Below are 18,054 nucleotides of genomic sequence, written 5' to 3'. Positions count from 1 at the left end.
GATTTCCAGCATCTGCAGTTCTTTTGGGGTTTTTTTGTCTGATGGTTTCTGAATCCACAACTCTAAGGTAGAATAAAGGAAACAAATCTGAATCAATTCTATTTCAAATGAAAAAATAATTTAAAATGGAAATATGTGGAAAAGATGTTTCCCAGGTTGGACATTCTACATCTAAGTGTCACATTTTAACTAGGATGAGAAAAAAAATTACTTTGGTCAGACTGGTCATAAGTCTTTGCAGTGTCGAGAGTGTGGTGCTGGAAAAACACAGCTGGTCAGGCAGCATCCGAGGAGCAGAGGAATCGACGTTTTGGGCATAAGCCCTTCATCAGGACTGAGCTCAATCCTGATGAAGGGCTCCTGCCCGAAACATTGACTCTCCAGCTCCTCGGATGCTGCCTGACCTGCTGTGCTTATCCAGCACCACCCTCTGGACTTTGATCTCCAGCATCTGCAGTCCACACTTTCTCCTCATAAATCTTGGCGGTCCTGTATCCCCGAGAGCTATGAGTGTTGAGTCAAGTGTGCCCAAACCTGAGATAAATCTTTAGACTCCAGAGAAACAAGAGATCAGGCTCTAGATTAAATGGAGTTGAGGTCAAAGGTCTTTGAATGATCATAAAAACCAAAAAATACTGCAGCTGCTGGAAATCAGAAACAAAAACAGAAATTGAGGCAAAACAGAAACAGAACTGAGGAAGGGTCACTGGACCCAAAATGTTAACTCTGATTTCTCTCCACAGATGCTGTTAGACCTGCTGAGCTTTTCCAGCAATGTCTGTAATTGTTTCACCCACGATCATATTGAGTAGAGTAGCAAGTGCAGCCGACTCCTATTGATGTTGTTATCAAAGTTGACATCGAGTCAAAAGCACAGAAACAAATCCTTCAGTGCAACCTGTCCATGGTCCCACCTGCCTGCTCCACACCCATAGACCCCCAAACTTTTCCTGTTCGTGTACTTATCCAAACGTGTTTGAAACATTGTAATTGTACCTGCATACACCACTTCCTCAGGAAGTTCATTCCACACGCAAACCACCCTCCATAGAAAAAAATTTCCCCTCATGTCTTTCTTAAATCGCTCTTCCCTCGCTAAAAAAATATGCCTGCTGGACTTGGAATCCCCCATCTGAGGGAAAAGATACCTATTAACCCTATCTATACCCCTCATGATTTTATAAATTTCTATAAGGTCACCTCAATTGCCAACACTCCATTATCCAGTCTTTGTTTATAAGTCAAACACACCCGGCAACATCCCGGTAAATCTCTTCTGAACCCTCTCCACCTTAAAAATATCCTTCCTATACCTGGGCAACCAGAACCGGACTCATCTCAGAGGAGTCACTGACCCCCAAGTCCAGGATGGAGTGTGGTGGGTAAATCTCGCAAAAGGCGCGAAAGATCAAACCTGGTGATTTGAGTTGCTTCATAGAGAAGACGGTTCAGTTACCCTTCCGCACTACGTGTCATGTTACTTTGGATAATTCAAACCTCTCTTTGTCATTCGAAATGTTGTTTTGAGCGAAAAAAAAAGAATTATCCGGAGCAAGGCTGTCTTTCATCAAACTCTCTGAATGATGAATGTGCAGCAGACTTTAATCTACTTACATGACTATTGGTCCAGTACTTTAATCTGCGGTGGGTACCTACATCAGAGGGGGAACGTGATCCCAACCTTTACGTAAGTGCCAGTGTCTGATTTGTTTTTAAATTCCGGGCGTCAGTCAAACGTAATGTAAGCGGGCCATGGGAGAGAAGAGGTGCTGATTTAATTTGGAGAGTAAGGAGGGACTGTGTTTGTGACAGATGGGCGTTCCAAATGTAAGCAGATTGTGTGTGTGTGTGTATAAAGGACATTCATTCTCTGAGTCTGCCCTACATCATCCAGCAGGGTCTAACATCTTGCATTCGCATTGCTGAGGTTACATTGTAAATTGTAACGAATTACAAAGTAACAGCACGGTATGAGTTCTGCAATAGCCAAGAGCGATTCCAGGACCTCGCTTCTGAAATGTGGGACCAGGAGAGGGGGTGACTATCACATAGACACTGCTCCCCGCAGGAGGGGCTGCTGCCACCGCCCGGACACCGAGGCCGAGTCCGAGCCCTCCTGGGAAGAGGCGGCGGGCGGATCGGCAAAGGGAGGCAGCACCGCGGCCAAGGGCAGAGCGAGCAGGAAGCGGGCGGGCGGCGGGGGTAAGCGGCCCCCCGGGGAGCCGGCAGCAGGACATTCCCGGGCCAGGAGGAGCGCTCCGGAGTGCCCACTGGAGACCGGGGGCTCGGCGTCGCCTTCTCCATCCAAGCCCGGCAAGGCGAGGGCTCAGTGTGTGGGTGTGGACCCGCACCTAGTGCGGAACCTCAGCCCCATGTTACACTCGGTCTATGGGCAGGTAGGTGACTCCTTCCCGTAACCCGCGGCGGCGCTGCCTCCCGCTTCCGATCCTCCCCCCAACAAACACACCACTCTCCCCCCTACTCTCCTCCCCCTCACTCCCCTCCCCTCGCCCCTTCACTCCCCCTCCCTCTCCTCCCCTCCACCACACCCCTCCCCTCATCCCCCCCACCTCCTTACTCCCCCCTTCCCCTTACTCCCCCAACCTCCTTCCCCTCATGCCTCCTCCTCCCCCTCACAGTGTTTGGGAGCTGATGGGGTTAAAGATCATGTTTAATATTAATTGTCACAGTTTCAACAATGTCAGCACAACAATTTGGTGAAGTTGTTGGTGGGCGAGTGGTCAAACCTGATCAGCAGATTCATTTTGAAACTCCAGACCATTTCCATCTCCACCCCCACCCCACCCAAGCAAGTGCTAAACAAAATCAAAATTCCTGCCCCCGTGCCCCCCATCCCCGCATTGATCTCCCCATTCACCCCATGTGTGTGTGACTCTCTCTCTCTCTCATCCTCACTGAGGTGACTGTCCCTGATGGGGAGCCTCAGGAATAAATTCCTCCGTACCTCACCTACCTTTAGCGGCGGGTTAGGTTCGGAATTGGAGGCCCACTCTCCCTCCCTCCTGCCTTAGCAGGAATCCTTGATAGGAGTGGGAGATTTGGACCTCTCCAGGAATATCCTCTCCCAAGAAAGCTGAGGTTGATTTTCATGACCTCAGTACAGTATTAATTGCCAGACACCGCTGCACATGGTTGTGTCACAGAGGGAGTGTGAATCACCAATTAAGTTTAGGGAATTTTAATTAAGACATGTCACAGTATTTATCATTGACCAGACAGTGTGTGTCGAGCTGTAAACTCTCCTACCTGTGGGCTATCAGTGATCAGTGCAACCCAAGATCACCATATTCATCAGATAAACATCAGTCTTAAAGCTGCTGTCTTGGTTTGGATCCATCATGCATCAGTTAACCCAGTCAGATCTGGAGAAAGCAGACAGCTGCCCATGTTGCCTCAGTTATTGGTAAGGCAAGGCAAGCACTATAAGTAAATTAAACTGTTCCTCTCCATTTAGGTTTAAGATGTACAGTTTCATAAATTTTAGCTTTACTTAGTCCGCAAAGTACGTGCTATATTTACATTTACAGTCTTGGCAAATACTTCACTTTCATTCAGGGAAAATAGATATGGCAAGATGATTACTGACCATATGAAGTGGTTTTGCATTAGCCAGACTTTCTTAAATAGTAAATTATTCATTTTCTCTTTTACATGTCTATCATTTACACCTATTTTACATCTCAAACTTTCCTTTACCACCTTGCGCACTGCCTTTGTTTTTTGCTCTTCACGCCCACACAATCTGTTCCATTCACTCCTCCTCTTCTGTCAACAGCATAGAAAATACAATTTGCCAAACCCTTTCAGTTCTGAAGCAGAGTCATATGAGACTCAAAATGTTAACTCTGTTTCTTTCTCCATAGGTGCTGTCAGACCCTCTGAGTTCCTCCAGCACTGTTTCAGATTATCACATAATTTGTTTTTGTTCACCTTTCCTTAATTTTATTTTGAGTTTGTAATAGTGACTACAGAACAATCTCGATTATTCAGACAAGACAGGCAGGGAATATTTTGTTTGGATAATTGATTTGATCGTAAGCAGAGGAAGCTATACTGAACATAATTACGTATGAATAAAAATTCATGATATCTTACAAATAAAATCACTGTGTAAATAAAATTCATTTGAGGTGGAGGTTGGTTATTGTTTTTCAAAGAAAATATCCAGTCGCTGTTGCTTGAGGTGCTTATGTTTCTTTGCTTCACTGCTCCAATCACATTTTTGTGTACACTTTAAATGAGGCATCCATTAAATGTATATTGTTGGCGTCAATTTTATCAATCTTGGATGAATATATTTTTAGATGCAACATTATGCCTCACAGCAGGTATAAGAGTTGAAATAATTGTATTTGACATGAAGTAATTTTAAATTTTAAATACTTACTATTATAAAATGAGTTACAACTTAGTAAATATGGATATTTTTGGCAATTTTGCTTGGTCGTAATTTCCTGCAATTAAAACACTGGAAATGCCAAAACCAGCCTTTTTAATCACCCAATACAAACTCTACACTCATCCTGATTTCATTTCAGCTTTCCAATTGAAACAGATCATTCAAAATTCTCATTGCAATTCTGACAATACTCTCACCATTTCAGACCAGCTGAAATCCTATCACTTCATTTACAATTTTATTTGATTACTGCAAAGCTTTTATGACCATCCTTCCAACCATAATCCCCGCCCCACTCCATAAACATTAAACCATTTAAAATACCACATGCTTTTGCAGTCAACTCACCACCCTCCATGCTGATGCACTCAGATTTCCTGATCGCAATTGTCCCACTAGTGTCGGGAACACCTCTTTGACGTAATGGTTTTATGGTCCCTTGAGATCTTGTTCAGATAATCTGAAATTTGGATAATTGATTTTCAGATAACCAAGGTTGTTCTGTATTACTCTGAGATTGAGATCTATCACTTTTACAAAATCAATTTGGGGCAGCATGGTGGCTTGATGGTTAGCACAGCTATCTCACAGCGTCAGGGACCTGGTTCGATTCCAGCCTCAAGCGACTGTCTGTGTGGAGTTTGCACATTCTCCCTGTGTCTGCATGGCTTTCCTCTGGGTGCTCCAGTTTTCTTCCAGAATCCAAAAATGTACAGATTAGGTGAAATGACCATGCTAAATTGCCTATAGTGTTCAGGGATGTACAGATTAAGTGCATTAATTAGGGGGAAATGTAGAGTAATAGGGGTATGGGAATGGGTCTGGGTGGGTTACACTTCGGAGGGTCGGTGAGGACATGCTGGGCCTAAGGGACTGTTTCCACACTGTAGGAATTCTAATTCTTAAAATACAATGTCTTAACAGCATGGAAGAAGTCTCCTTAAGTCCACCAAGCTTGTGCAAGTAAGAGATATCCAATTCATGCCACCCTTTACTTTTTCACTAGAATCTTGAATTTATTTCCTTCAAGTATTTCAATAGCCTTTGAAAGCTGTTTGTTAAACCGCTTCCACCACCTCGCAAGAGATATATTCCAGATCACCTTAACTTGCTATACACAAGATATCTTGTACCTGTTTTTCTTTTGATAATTGCTTTAAGTTTGCATTCTCTTGTTCCTGACTCACCTGCCAGTGAAACTCATTTATCATTACCTGTTCTCCTAAAATATTTGACTTTAAACAAAAATTTCCACTTAGTCTTTCCAATTCCATGCAGAACAAGTTCAGTTGTTCCATAAATGAGTCTGTCACCTTTTTCTCAATACTGTCTACATTTCATTGGCGAGATCAGGCTGTTGCACAATCTCTCAGGGTCGTACCTTTCAGTTGTGAAGATTATATCCTTTCATCTTTGTGCAGTTTAGGAAATGAAAAATGTGGTGCTGGAAAAGCGCAGCAGGTCAGGCAGCATCCAAGGAGCAGCAGAATCGAAGTTTCGGGCATAAGCCCTTCTTCAGGAATGCCCGAAACGTCGATTCTGCTGCTCCTTGGATGCTGCCTGACCTGCTGCGCTTTTCCAGCAACACATTTTTCAGCTCTGATCTCCAGCATCTGCAGTCCTCACTTTCTCGCAGTTTAGGAAATGGGAAAAGAACTGATGTGAAAAACAAGAATTTCTGAGGGATTTCTGCAGTCTTTGAAAGCAAGGAACCTTCTTCATTGTAACTATAGTTTACACAGCTGCTGGTTCAAACAGTAGAGGATAGTTTGCAAATGAGCTGAAGTCATAGAGTCATAGAGATGTACAGCGTGGAAACGGACCCGTCGGTCCAATCCGTCCATGCCGACCAGATATCCCAACCCAATCTAGTCCCATCTGCCAGCACCCGGCCCATATCCCTCCAAACCCTTCCTATTCATATACCCATCCAAAATGCCTTTTAAATGTTGCAATTGTACCAGCCTCCACCACTTCCTCTGGCAGCTCATTCCATACACGTACCACCCTCTGCGTGAAAAAGTTGCCCCTTAGATGTCTTTTATATCTTGCCCCCCCCTAAATCTATGCCCTCTAGTTCTGGACTCCCCCACCTCAGGGAAAATACTTTGTCTATTTATCCTATTCTTGCCCCTCATAATTTTATAAACTCTATAAGGTCACCCCCTCAGCCTCCGATGCTCCAGGAAAACAGCCCCAGCCTGTTCAGTCTCTATATCTCAAATCCTCCAACCCTGGAAACATTGTTGTAAATCTTTTTTGAACCCTTTCAAGTTTCACAACATCTTTCCAATAGGAAGGAGACCAGAATTGGATGCAATATTCCAACAGTGATCTAACCAATGACCTCCCAACTCCTGTACTCAATACTCTAACCAATAAAGGAAAGCATACCAAACGCCTTCTTCACTATCCTATCTACCTCTGTGTACAAGTAGATATTCAGCTAACACAAGTAACTTATTAGTCTGTGTATTGGTGGCCAGTTATTGATGACAAGGGCCTACTGCCTACCACAGCAATGTGATTGGTTCCCCGGTAGCTGAAGAGCTTGGTGGTCTGACCAAGATTGGGAGAGTCTATCAGATCTCTACGGGCTCAGGAGCTGTCTCTGTTCTCTGCAGTAAAAAGAACACTTTAAGCCTGAAGGAAAAATAAATTGATTTTCTTCAGTTGTTGCTGTGATGTTTAATTAGTAAGTCAAATTGTGAATCCGTTACCTTGTGCCTCCTACAAACAAGTGGAAGCATCTGGAGAAGGAAGATCAGGAATTAAATTTCTGATCAGCACAAGAAACATCTAGGCAAATCCTGGGAACAGAGGCCACTGAACTGCATTCCTGGTTTGTCTCTCTTCCCCATAACACCCCTGTTCTTGAGCCTGTGTGTACATGTGGAGAGAGGGAATTTATAAGGTGGTTACAGTTTAACCGTAGAGTTGTGCTGATGATTCATAGTTGTTTACTTGTAGCTAGAGGATTCGAAGAGAGCTTCTTCAAGGAAAGCATCCTTGCAAGAGGATTCGAAGAGAGCTTCTTCAAGGAAAGCATCCTTGCAAGAGGATTCGAAGAGAGCTTCTTCAAGGAAGGCATCCTTGCAAGAGGATTCGAAGAGAGCTTCTTCAAGGAAGGCATAAGCCCTTCCTAAAGAAGGGCTCATGCCCGAAATGAAGATTGTCCTGCTCCTTGGATGCTGCCTGACCTGCTGCGCTTTTCCAGCAACACACTTTCAGTACTTGTAGCTAGAGTATTTATAAGAAGTAGTAATTCTTGTTCTTCACACAAGCCTGTATCTGTGCTTTCTGTCTCAAAGCCAGGTAAATTGGCAAATTCTGCATACTTTAAAAAGTAAACTTTGACTCCTGGAATAGCAGTGCTTGGTTTCCAGTGAGGTGTAACAGAGTCAATGTCCCTGACTCCCTCATCACCATCCCTGAGAATGCTCTGCACTCAGACAGAACAGACCCACTTGAGGTGAGGCCAGAGATGGTATGGACATGGGTTTTCTTAAAAAGAGTTCAGGTTCTGTTAAGTCACATTGTGTGATCTCAAACATAGCCATCCTGCTAATTACATTCTGCCAGATTCCCTTAGTTGATGAATCAATATTCCTCTGTATTGGACCATTGGAAGAAGTAATTCCACCATCAGGGCGACACGGTGGCTCAGTGGTTAGCACTGCTGTCTCACAGCGCCAGGGACCTGGGTTCGATTCCACCCTTGGGTGACTGTGCAAACTCCACACAGACATTCTTCTTGTGTCTACGTGGGTTTCCTCCGGGTGCTCTGGTTTCCTCCCACAGTCCAAAAATGTGCAGGTTAGGTGAATTGGCCATGTTAAATTGCCCATAGTGTTAGGGGTAAAATATAGGGTAGGGGAATGGGTCAGTGTGGACTTGTTGGGCTGAAGGGCCTGTTTCCATACAGTAGGGAATGTAATCAGGGATGTTTCAGTAGCACTAACACTGACTAAGGTGGCCAAGTCCTGACAATGATACCTGCCGAACTGCACCTGCAGCACGAGGTGGAAGAAAACGAAAGGACGATGGATGAGGACTTGCCATCTGAGGTAGTTTGGGCTGAGGTTAGGAATAGGAAAGGTGAGGTCACCCTGTTAGGAGTCTTTTACAGGCCTCCTAATAGTCCTAGAATCATTGAAGAAAGGATAGGGAAGGTGATTCAGGAGATGAGTGACAGTAATAGGGTGGTTGTTATGGGGGACTTTAACTTTCCTGATATTGATTGGGAAAGCTATAGCTCAAGTTCGTTAGATGGGTCAGTGTTTGTTCAATGTGTGCAGGAGAGTTTCCTGACACAATATGTAGACAGGCCAACAAGAGGTGAGGCCATACTGGATTTGGTTCTGGGTAACGAACCAGGCCAGGTGTTAGAATTAGAGGTAGGTGAGCACTTTGGGGATAGTGACCATAATTCGGTGATTTTTACTCTCGTGATGGAGAGGGATAAGTGTGTACTACAGGGCAAGAGTTATAGCTGGGGTCAGGGAAATTATGATGCGGTGAGGCATGACTTAGGATGTGTGGCTTGGAAAAGTAGACTCCAAGGCAAGAGTGTAAATGATATGTGGAGCTTGTTCAAGGAGCAACTATTGAGTGTCCTTGATAATTATGTACCTGTCAGGCAGGGAGGAAAGGGTCGTGCGAGGGAGCCGTGGTTTAATAAGGAATTGGAATCCCTTGTTAAATGGAAGAGGGCGGCCTATCTCAAGATGAGACGTGAAGGTTCAATTGGGGCGATTGAGAGTTATAGGGTAGCCAGGAAGGACCTGAAGAGAGAGCTAAGAGCAGCAAGGAGGGGACATGAAAGGTCCTTAGTCGGTAGGATTAGGGAAAACCCTAAGGCTTTCTATAGGTATGTTAGGAATAAAAGAATGACTAGGGTAGGAATAGGTCCAGTCAAGGATAGTAGTGGGAAGTTGCGTGTGGAGGCGGAAGAGATTGGGGAGACACTGAATGAATACTTTTCTTCAGTATTTACTCAGGAACAGGGCATTGTCGTCGATGTGAATACTGAGTCACAAATAAGTAGAATGGATGGCTTTGAGGTATGTAGAGAAGAGGTGTTGGAAATCCTGGAAAAGGTGAAAATAGATAAGTCCCCTGGGCCTGATGGATTCTCTGGGAAGCAAGGGAGGAGATTGCAGAGCCATTGGCCTTGATTTTTATGTCCTCTTTGTCTACAGGAGTAGTGCCAGAAGACTGGAGGATAGCAAATGTGGTTCCCTTGTTCAAAAAGGGGAGTAGGGATAACCCTAGTAACTATAGGCCGGTGAGTCTCACTTCTGTTGTGGGCAAAGTCTTAGAGAGAATTGTAAGGGATAGGATTTATGCACATCTGGATAGGCATAATGTGATCAAGGATAGCCAGCATGGTTTTGTGAAGGGCAGGTCGTGCCTCACAAATCTTATTGAATTCTTTGAAAAGGTGACGAAGGAGGTTGATGAGGGGAAAGCGGTAGATGTGGTATATATGGATTTTAGTAAGGCGTTTGATAAGGTTCCCCATGGTAGGCTACTACAGAAAATACGGAGATATGGCATTGAGGGTGAGTTGGAGGTTTGGATTAGGAATTGGCTGGATGGAAGAAGACAGAGGGTAGTAGTTGATGGCAAAGTTTCTTCATGGAGTGCCGTCACTAGCGGTGTTCCGCAAGGATCTGTTTTGGGACCATTGCTGTTTGTCATTTTTATAAATGACCTGGAAGAGGGGTTAGAAGGTTGGGTGAGCAAGTTTGCGGATGATACAAAAGTCAGAGGAGTTGTTGACAGTGAGGAAGGATGTGGCAGGTTACAGCAGGATATAGAGAAGCTGCAGAGCTGGGCAGAAAGGTGGCAAATGGAATTCAATGTAGCTAAGTGTGAGGTGATTCACTTTGGGAAGAATAACAAAAAGATGGGGTACTGGGCTAATGGTCGGATACTTGGTAGTGTGGATGAGCAGAGGGATCTTGGTGTCCATGTACACAGATCTCTGAAAGTTGCCACCCAGGTAAATAGTGCGGTGAGGAAGGCATATGGCGTACTGGCTTTTATTGGTAGAGGAATTGAGTTCCGGAGTCCTGAGGTCATGATGCAGTTGTATAAGACTCTGGTGCGGCCGCATCTGGAATATTGTGTGCAGTTTTGGTCGCCATACTATAGGAAGGATGTGGAGGCAGAGGAGGTTTACCAGGATGTTGCCTGGTATGGAAGGAAGATCGTATGAGGAAAGACTGAGACACTTGGGGCTGTTTTCATTAGAGAAAAGAAGGTTTAGGGGTGACTTGATTGAGGTGTACAAGATGATTAGGGGGTTAGATAGGGTTGACAGTGTGAACCTTTTCCCGCGTATGGAGTTGGGTATTACAAGGGGGCATAGCTTTAAATTAAGGAGGGGTAGATATAGGACTGAAGTTAGGGATAGGTTCTTCACTCAGCGAGTCGTAAGTTCATGGAATGCCCTGCCAGTAGCAGTGGTGGACTCTCCCTCTTTATGGGCATTTAAGCGGGCATTGGATAGGTATATGGAGGATAGTGGGTTCGTATAGGTTAGGTGGGCTTGGATCGGCGCAACATCGAGGGCCAAAGGGCCTGTACTGCGCTGTATTCTTCTATGTTCTATGTTCTAAAACCTATTTGACTTTGTCCTCACCAATCAGTCTGTAACAGATACATCCATCCATGAGAGTATTGACAGGAGTGACCACTGCAAAGTCTTTATGGAGGTGGAGGCCAATCTTCACACTGTGTACATCCCCTTGTACTGTCTGGTGTGCCCAATGTGATAGACAGCTCAAAATGGAATCATTCATGTGGCCACCATCAACAGCAGAATGATATTCAACCACCCACTGTCAGCTCATGGCCCAAAATATGGCACACTACCATCATGCCAGGGCAAGCATGGCATTAGCAGCACCAGCCGTAACTAAAACATGAGATACCAACCTGTTGAAACTACAGTGAAAGACATCATGCTACACGGCCCTGGGGAATTATTTGATTTTAATCCCATTTGTTTCAGCAGCACTTTTTCTCTGTTGAGAATCCATCACCTTAATTCCCTCATTAAAATTAACCACTGGTTTATCTTCTATTTTAGTGGTGAAATTTAAATGATGAAAAATTGCAGCATGCTGCTGTGCAGAGGGACCTGGGTATCCTTGTGCATGAATCACTGTAGGTTTGTTTGCAGATGCAGCAAGTAATTAAGAAGACTAATGGAATATTGTCCTTCATTGCTGGAGGGATAGATAGAGTTTAAAAACAAGGATTATGCTGAAGCTGTACAGCCTGCTGATGAGGCCACATCTGGAATACTGCTTCCAGTTTTGATCTCCTTACTAGAGAAAGGATGTGCTGGCACTGGAGGGGGTGAAGTGGATGTTTACTAGGTTGATTCTGGAGTTGAGGGGATTGGCTTATGAGAAGAGATTGAGTAGTCTGGGACTATACTCATTGGAACTTAGAAAAATGAGAATGGGATATTATAGACACATAAAAGTATGAAGGGAGTAGATAAACTAGAAGCAGGGAGGGTGTTTCCACAGGAGGGTGAAACTAGAACGAGGGGACATAGCCTCAAAATAAGAGGGAGCAGGTTTAGGGCTGAGCTGAGGAGGAACCTCTTCACCCAAAGGGTTGTGAATCTGTGGAATTACACACCCAGTGAAACAGTTGAGTCTACCTCATTGAATGTTTTTAAGGCAAAGATAGATAGATTTTTGAACAGTAAAGGAATTAAGGGTCATGGTGAGCGGGCGGGTAATTGGAGCTGAGTCCACGGAAAGATCAGCCATGATCTTATTAAATGGGGGAGCAGGCTCAAGGGGCCAGACGGCCTACTCCTGCTCCTAGTTCATATGTTCTGGTATCTAACTTTTGTGAAACTATTGTGAAGACAAACTTAGAACATTTTCTTCAGCATCTCTGCCATTTCCTCATTCCCCATCATAAATTCTTCTGCTTTTAAGGGATCAACATGTACTTTAGCTACTATCTTTATAATCTTTTTTATGTTCTAGGTTAGTCTACATGCATTTTTCTTCATCAACTGTTTGGTGGACAATAGACAGTAGACAATAGGTGCAGGAGTAGGCCATTCTGCCCTTCGAGCCTGCACCACCATTCAATATGATCATGGCTGATCATCCTTAATCAGTATCCTGTTCCTGCCTTATCTCCATAACCCTTGATTCCACTATCCTTGAGAGCTCTATCCAACTCTTTTTTAAATGAATCCAGAGACTGGGTCTCCACTATCCTCTGAGGCAGAGCATTCCACACAGCCACCACTCTCTGGGTGAAGAAGTTTCTTCTCATCTCGTCCTAAATGGTCTACCCCGTATTTTTAAGCTATGTCCTCTGGTTTGGCACTCACCCATCAGCGAAAACATGTTTCCTGCCTCCAGAGTGTCCAATCCTTTAATAATCTTATATGTCTCAGTCAGATCCCCTCTCAGTCTTCTAAACTCAAGGGTATACAAGCCCAGTCGCTCCAGTCTTTCAGCGTAAGGTAGTCCCGCCATTCCAGGAATTGACCTCGTGAACCTACGCTGCACTCCCTCAATAGCCAGAATATCTTTCCTCAAATTTGGAGTCCAGAACTGCACACAGTACTCCAGGTGCGGTCTCACCAGGGCCCTGTACAGCTGCAGAAGAACCTCTTCTATACTCAATCCCTCTTGTTATGAAGGCCAGCATGCTATTAGCCTTCTTCACTACCTGCTGTACCTGCATGCTTATCTTCATTGACTGGTGTACAAGAACACCCAGATCTCTTTGTACTGTCCCTTTACCTAAATTGATTCCATTTAGGTAGTAATCTGCCTTCCTGTTCTTGCCACCAAAGTGGATAACCATACGTTTATCCACATTAAACTGCATCTGCCATGCATCTGACCACTCACCTAACCTGTCCAGGTCACCCTGTAATCTCCTAACATCCTCCTCACATTTTACCCTGCCACCCAGCTTAGTATCATCAGCAAATTTGCTAATGTTATTACTAATACCATCTTCTATATCATTAATATATATTGTAAAAAGCTGCGGTTCCAGCACTGATCCTTGCGGTACCCCACTGGTCATTGCCTGCCATTCCGAAATGGAGCCGTTTATCACTACACTTTGTTTCCTATCAGCCAACCAACTTTCAATCCAAGTTAGTACTTTGCTCCCAATACCATGAGCCCTAATTTTGCTCACTAACCTCCTATGTAGGACTCTATCAAAAGCTTTCTGAAAGTCGAGGTACACTACATCTACTGAGTCTCCCTCGTCTATCTTCAGAGTTACATCCTCGAAAAATTCCAGAAGATTAGTCAAGCATGATTTCCCCTTCATAAATCCATGCTGACTCTGACCTATCCTGTTACTAATATCCAGATGTGTCATAATTTCATCCTTTATAATAGACTCCAGCATCTTTCCCACTACTGAGGTCAGACTAACTGGTCTATAATTTCCTGCTTTCTCTCTCCCACCTTTCTTAAAAAGTGGTACAACATTAGCTACCCTCCAATCCGCAGGAACTGATCCCAAATCTATCAAACTCTGGAAAATAATCACCAACACATCCACGATTTCTCAAGCCACCTCTTTCAGTACCCTGGGATGTAGACCATCGGGCCCCGGGGACTTATCAACCTTCAGACCTAACAGTCTCTCCAACACCAATTCCTGGCAAATATAAATTCCCTTAAGTTCAGGTCCTTCAGCCACTGTTACCTCAGGGAAGTTGCTTGTGTCTTCCCCAGTGAACACAGATCTGAAGCACCAAGTCAATTCTTCTGCCATTTCTTTGTTCCCCGTAATATATTTCCCTGTTTCTGTCTTCAAAGGCCCAATTTTAGTCTTAACCATTTTTTTGCCTTTCACATACCTAAAAAAGCTTTTACTATCCTCCTTTATATTTTTGGCCAGTTTGCCTTCGTACCTCATTTTTTCTCTGCGTATTTCCTTCTTAGTTATCCTCTGATGTTCTTTAAACGCTTCCCAGTTCTCCATTTTCCCACTTATCTTTGCTATGTTATATTTTTTCTCTTTTAACTTTATATGTTTCTTAATTTCCCTCATCAGCCACGGCCGCCCATGCCTCCTCCTAGGATCTTTCTTCCTTTTTTGGAATGAACTGATCCTGCATCTTCTGCATTATACACAGAAATATCTGTCATTGTTCCTCCACGGTCATCCCTGCTAAGGTATTGCACCATTGAACTTTGGCCAGCTCCTCCCTCATAGCTCCATAGTTCCCTTTATTCAACTGAAATATTGTCACTTCCGATTGTACCCTCTCCCTCTCAAATTGCAGATTGAAGCTTATTGTATTATGGTCACTACTTCCCAATGGCTCCTTCACTGCGAGGTCCCTGATCAATTCTGGTTCATTGCACAATACCAGATCCTGAAATGCCTTCTCCCTGGTAGGCTCCAGCACCAGCTGTTCTAAGAATCCATCTCTGAGGCACTCCACAAAATCTCTTTCTTGAGGTCCAATACCATCCTGATTCTCCCAGTCTACCTGCATGTTGAAATCCCCCATAACAACTGTAGTAACATCTTTGCGACAGACCAATTTCAGCTCCTGATTCAACTTACATCCGACATCCAGACTACTGTTTGGGGGCCTGTAGATAACTCCCAAGAGGGTCTTTTTACCCTTAGAATTTCTCAGCTCTATCCATACTGACTCTACATCCCCTGATTCTAGGTCCTCCCGTGCAAGGGACTGAATATCCTCCCTTACCAACATGGCCACCCCACCCCCTCTGCCGGTCAGTCTGTCCTTACAAAAGCACGTGTAGCCTTGAATATTCATTTCCCAGGCCCTGTCCACTTGAAACCACGTCTCAGTTATCCCCACAATATCGTATCTCCCAATTTCCAAAAGACCCTCAAGCTCATCCATCTTATTTCTAATGCTTCGTGCATTCATGTATAGTATTTTTAATTTGTTACTGCCCTCACCCTTCCCATCAACTCCTATTTCACTCAACCTTACAGCATGATCCCTTTTTGAGTTTTCTGCTTCATTGATACAGTTGTCTTTCTTGACTTCCCTTGTTCTAACTTTCCCTTCAATTTCCTTTTTAAACATCCAGTTTGTCCCCTCCCCCCTCCCCGCTACTTAGTTTAAACGTAGCTGTGTTGCAGTAGCAAACCTACCTGCCAGAATGCTGGTCCCTAACCTATTCAAGTGCAAACCGTCTCTCTTGTATAATTTATGCTTACCACAAAACATACCCCAGTGATCCAAGAATTTAATCCTTGCTTCCTGTACCAGTTCCCCAGCCACATGTTCAAGTGCATTATCTCCCTGTTTCTGGCCTCACTGGGGCCAGAAGGAACTGGAAGCAAACCGGAGATAACCATCCTGGACGTCCTGCTTTTCAGCCTTCTTCCTAGTTCTCCGAAGTCCCGCTGTAGTATTTTCCTTCTCTTCTTCCCGACATCATTTGTGCCGACATGTACCACCACCTCTGGCTCTTCACCCTCGTCCTTTGTTTCTAAGACACACACAGATATACAATTATTATTTACAATGTAGGAGACCACTTTTTGTAATCTAACACGATCCTCAATCTCTGTACAAAGCCACTAATGGATCTTTTTCACTGAACACTTTGAATTATTTCTTTTGAACATTTCTCACTACTTACTTGTTGTCATATCTTTTAGCGTAGTTTTAATCAACCTTCTCCTAAACCTGTGTAATTGTCATTGTTTAAATTGGTAATCCAAGATGGAGGACAGGAAAAATTTCTGACTGTAAGAGCTGCACCTTTTTTTCAGTTATTTTAGGTTTTGGAGGTGATTTCCTCGAATTGCAGGAGCAGCAATTACTGTTTTATATGCTATTGCATTGTTTTCGAACTTTGGAGAAACAAAATGTCAAAACAACAGCAGTTTTAAAAGGGAGAAGAGCAGACAAAGGAAGCACATGGTGAGGACAGTGCAGGAGATAGAGAGAGAGAGAGAAAGAAACTGACACAGCAGTGAACCTGCACAGCTACTGCCTTTGCTGTTTGAATTCATATACCGCTGGACATCGGAGTGCATCTGGGAAAATTAACAAACAGTGAAATTCACAACTGATCTTGGAGAAACCTGTTTGGGAGAGGTCACAGCACAGAAACAGAAATGAATATTTAAGCATGGCCTTACAGTAAGTCTGCAGTAGTGAGTAGAGTGGATTCTTTCTTGATTATATGTTTTATTGAGATAAGTCTCTTGATTAAACTTAAAATATAAGCCATAACTATTAATTTAACCTGGAGCAGTGTTTTGTAGAGGAATAAGATGGTGCTATTTTCTGGGTCTGTAGATTGTGAAGGAGCAAAAATGGCCCTTGGTAGAGTGATATGCTCTTGTTGTTGGATGTGGGAGTTTAGGGAGAGTCTAAGGGTTACTGAGGATTATATCTGCAATAAATGTTGTTGGTTGCGAATTCTGTCAGATCGAATGGATTAGTTGGAGTGACAGTTAGAGGCAATGAGGAATTTCCAAGAACACCTTTATTGGGATTGTATTATAGACCCCCCAATAGTCAGAGGGAAATTGAGAAACAAACTTGTAAGGAGATCTCAGTTATCTGTAAGAATAATAGGATGGTTATGGAAGGTGATTTTAACTTTCCAAACGTAGACTGGGACTGCCATAGTGTTAAGGGTTTAGATGGAGAGGAATTTGTTAAGTGTGTACAAGAACATCTTCTGATTCAGTATGTGGATGTACCTACTAGAAAAGGTGCAAAACTTGACCCACTCTTGGGAAATAAGGCAGGGCAGGTAACTGAGGTGTCAGTGGGGGAGCACTTTGGGGCCAGTGACCATAATTCTATTCGTTTTAAAAGAATGTTTGGAAAGGATAGACCAGATCTAAAAGTTGAAGTTCTAAATTGAAGAAAGGCTAATTTTGATGGTATAAGGCAAGAACTTTCAAAAGCTGACTGGGGGCAAATGTTCACAGCTAAAGGGTTGGCTGGGAAATGCGAAGCCTTCAGAAATGAGATAACAAGAATCGAGAGAAAGTATATTGCTGCCAGGGTGAAAGGGAAGGCTGGTAGGTATAGGGAATGCTGGATGACTAAAGAAATTGAGGGTTTGGTTAAGAAAAAGAAGGAAGCATATGTCAGGTATAGACAGAATAGACCGAGTGAATCCTTAGAATATAAAGGCAGTAGGAGTATACTTAAGAGGGAAATCAGGAGGGCAAAAAGGGGACATGAGATAGCTTCAGCAAATAGAATTAAGGAGAATCCAAAGGGTCTTTACAAATACATTAAGGACAAAACTGTATCTAGGGAGAGAATATGGCCCCTCAAAGATAGCAAGGTAGCCTTTGTTTGGAGTTGCAGAAAATGGGGGAGATACTAAACAATTATTTTGCATCAGAATTTAATGTGGAGAAGGACATAGACTGTAGGGAAATAGATCATGACATCTTGAAAAATGTCCATATTACAGAGGAGGAAGTGCTGGATGTTTTGAAATGCATAAAAGTGGATAAATCTCTAGGACCTGATCTGGTGTACCCTACAACTCTGTGGGAAGCTTGGGAAGTGATTGCTGGACCTCTTATTGAAATATTTGTATCATTGATAGTCACAGGTGAGGTGCCGGAAGACTGGAGGCTGG

At 43.7% G+C, this 18,054-nt stretch overlaps 1 protein-coding gene across 3 annotated transcripts in view; it reads left to right on the top strand.

Annotated features, from left to right (window-relative positions):
• Positions 1-1,689: 1,689 nt before the first annotated feature.
• cabp1a (calcium binding protein 1a) overlaps positions 1,690-18,054 on the top strand; it is a 189,593-nt gene continuing 173,228 nt past the window's right edge. For 2 of the 3 annotated variants that reach the window (XM_088000134.1, XM_088000133.1), the window contains exon 1: positions 1,690-2,396. In XM_088000134.1, the coding sequence (XP_087856260.1) occupies positions 1,971-2,396 (426 nt within the window). In that variant the 5' untranslated portion in view covers positions 1,690-1,970. The remainder of the gene's footprint in view (positions 2,397-18,054) is intronic. The other variant, XM_043715941.2, reaches the window with a different exon arrangement.

Source organism: Chiloscyllium plagiosum, unplaced genomic scaffold (assembly GCF_037043375.1).
Source record: "Chiloscyllium plagiosum isolate Xiang-an unplaced genomic scaffold, Cpla_swu_hap1 HiC_scaffold_24, whole genome shotgun sequence".
NCBI lineage: Eukaryota > Metazoa > Chordata > Chondrichthyes > Orectolobiformes > Hemiscylliidae > Chiloscyllium > Chiloscyllium plagiosum.
This window is presented reverse-complemented; position numbering and strand designations above follow the sequence as displayed.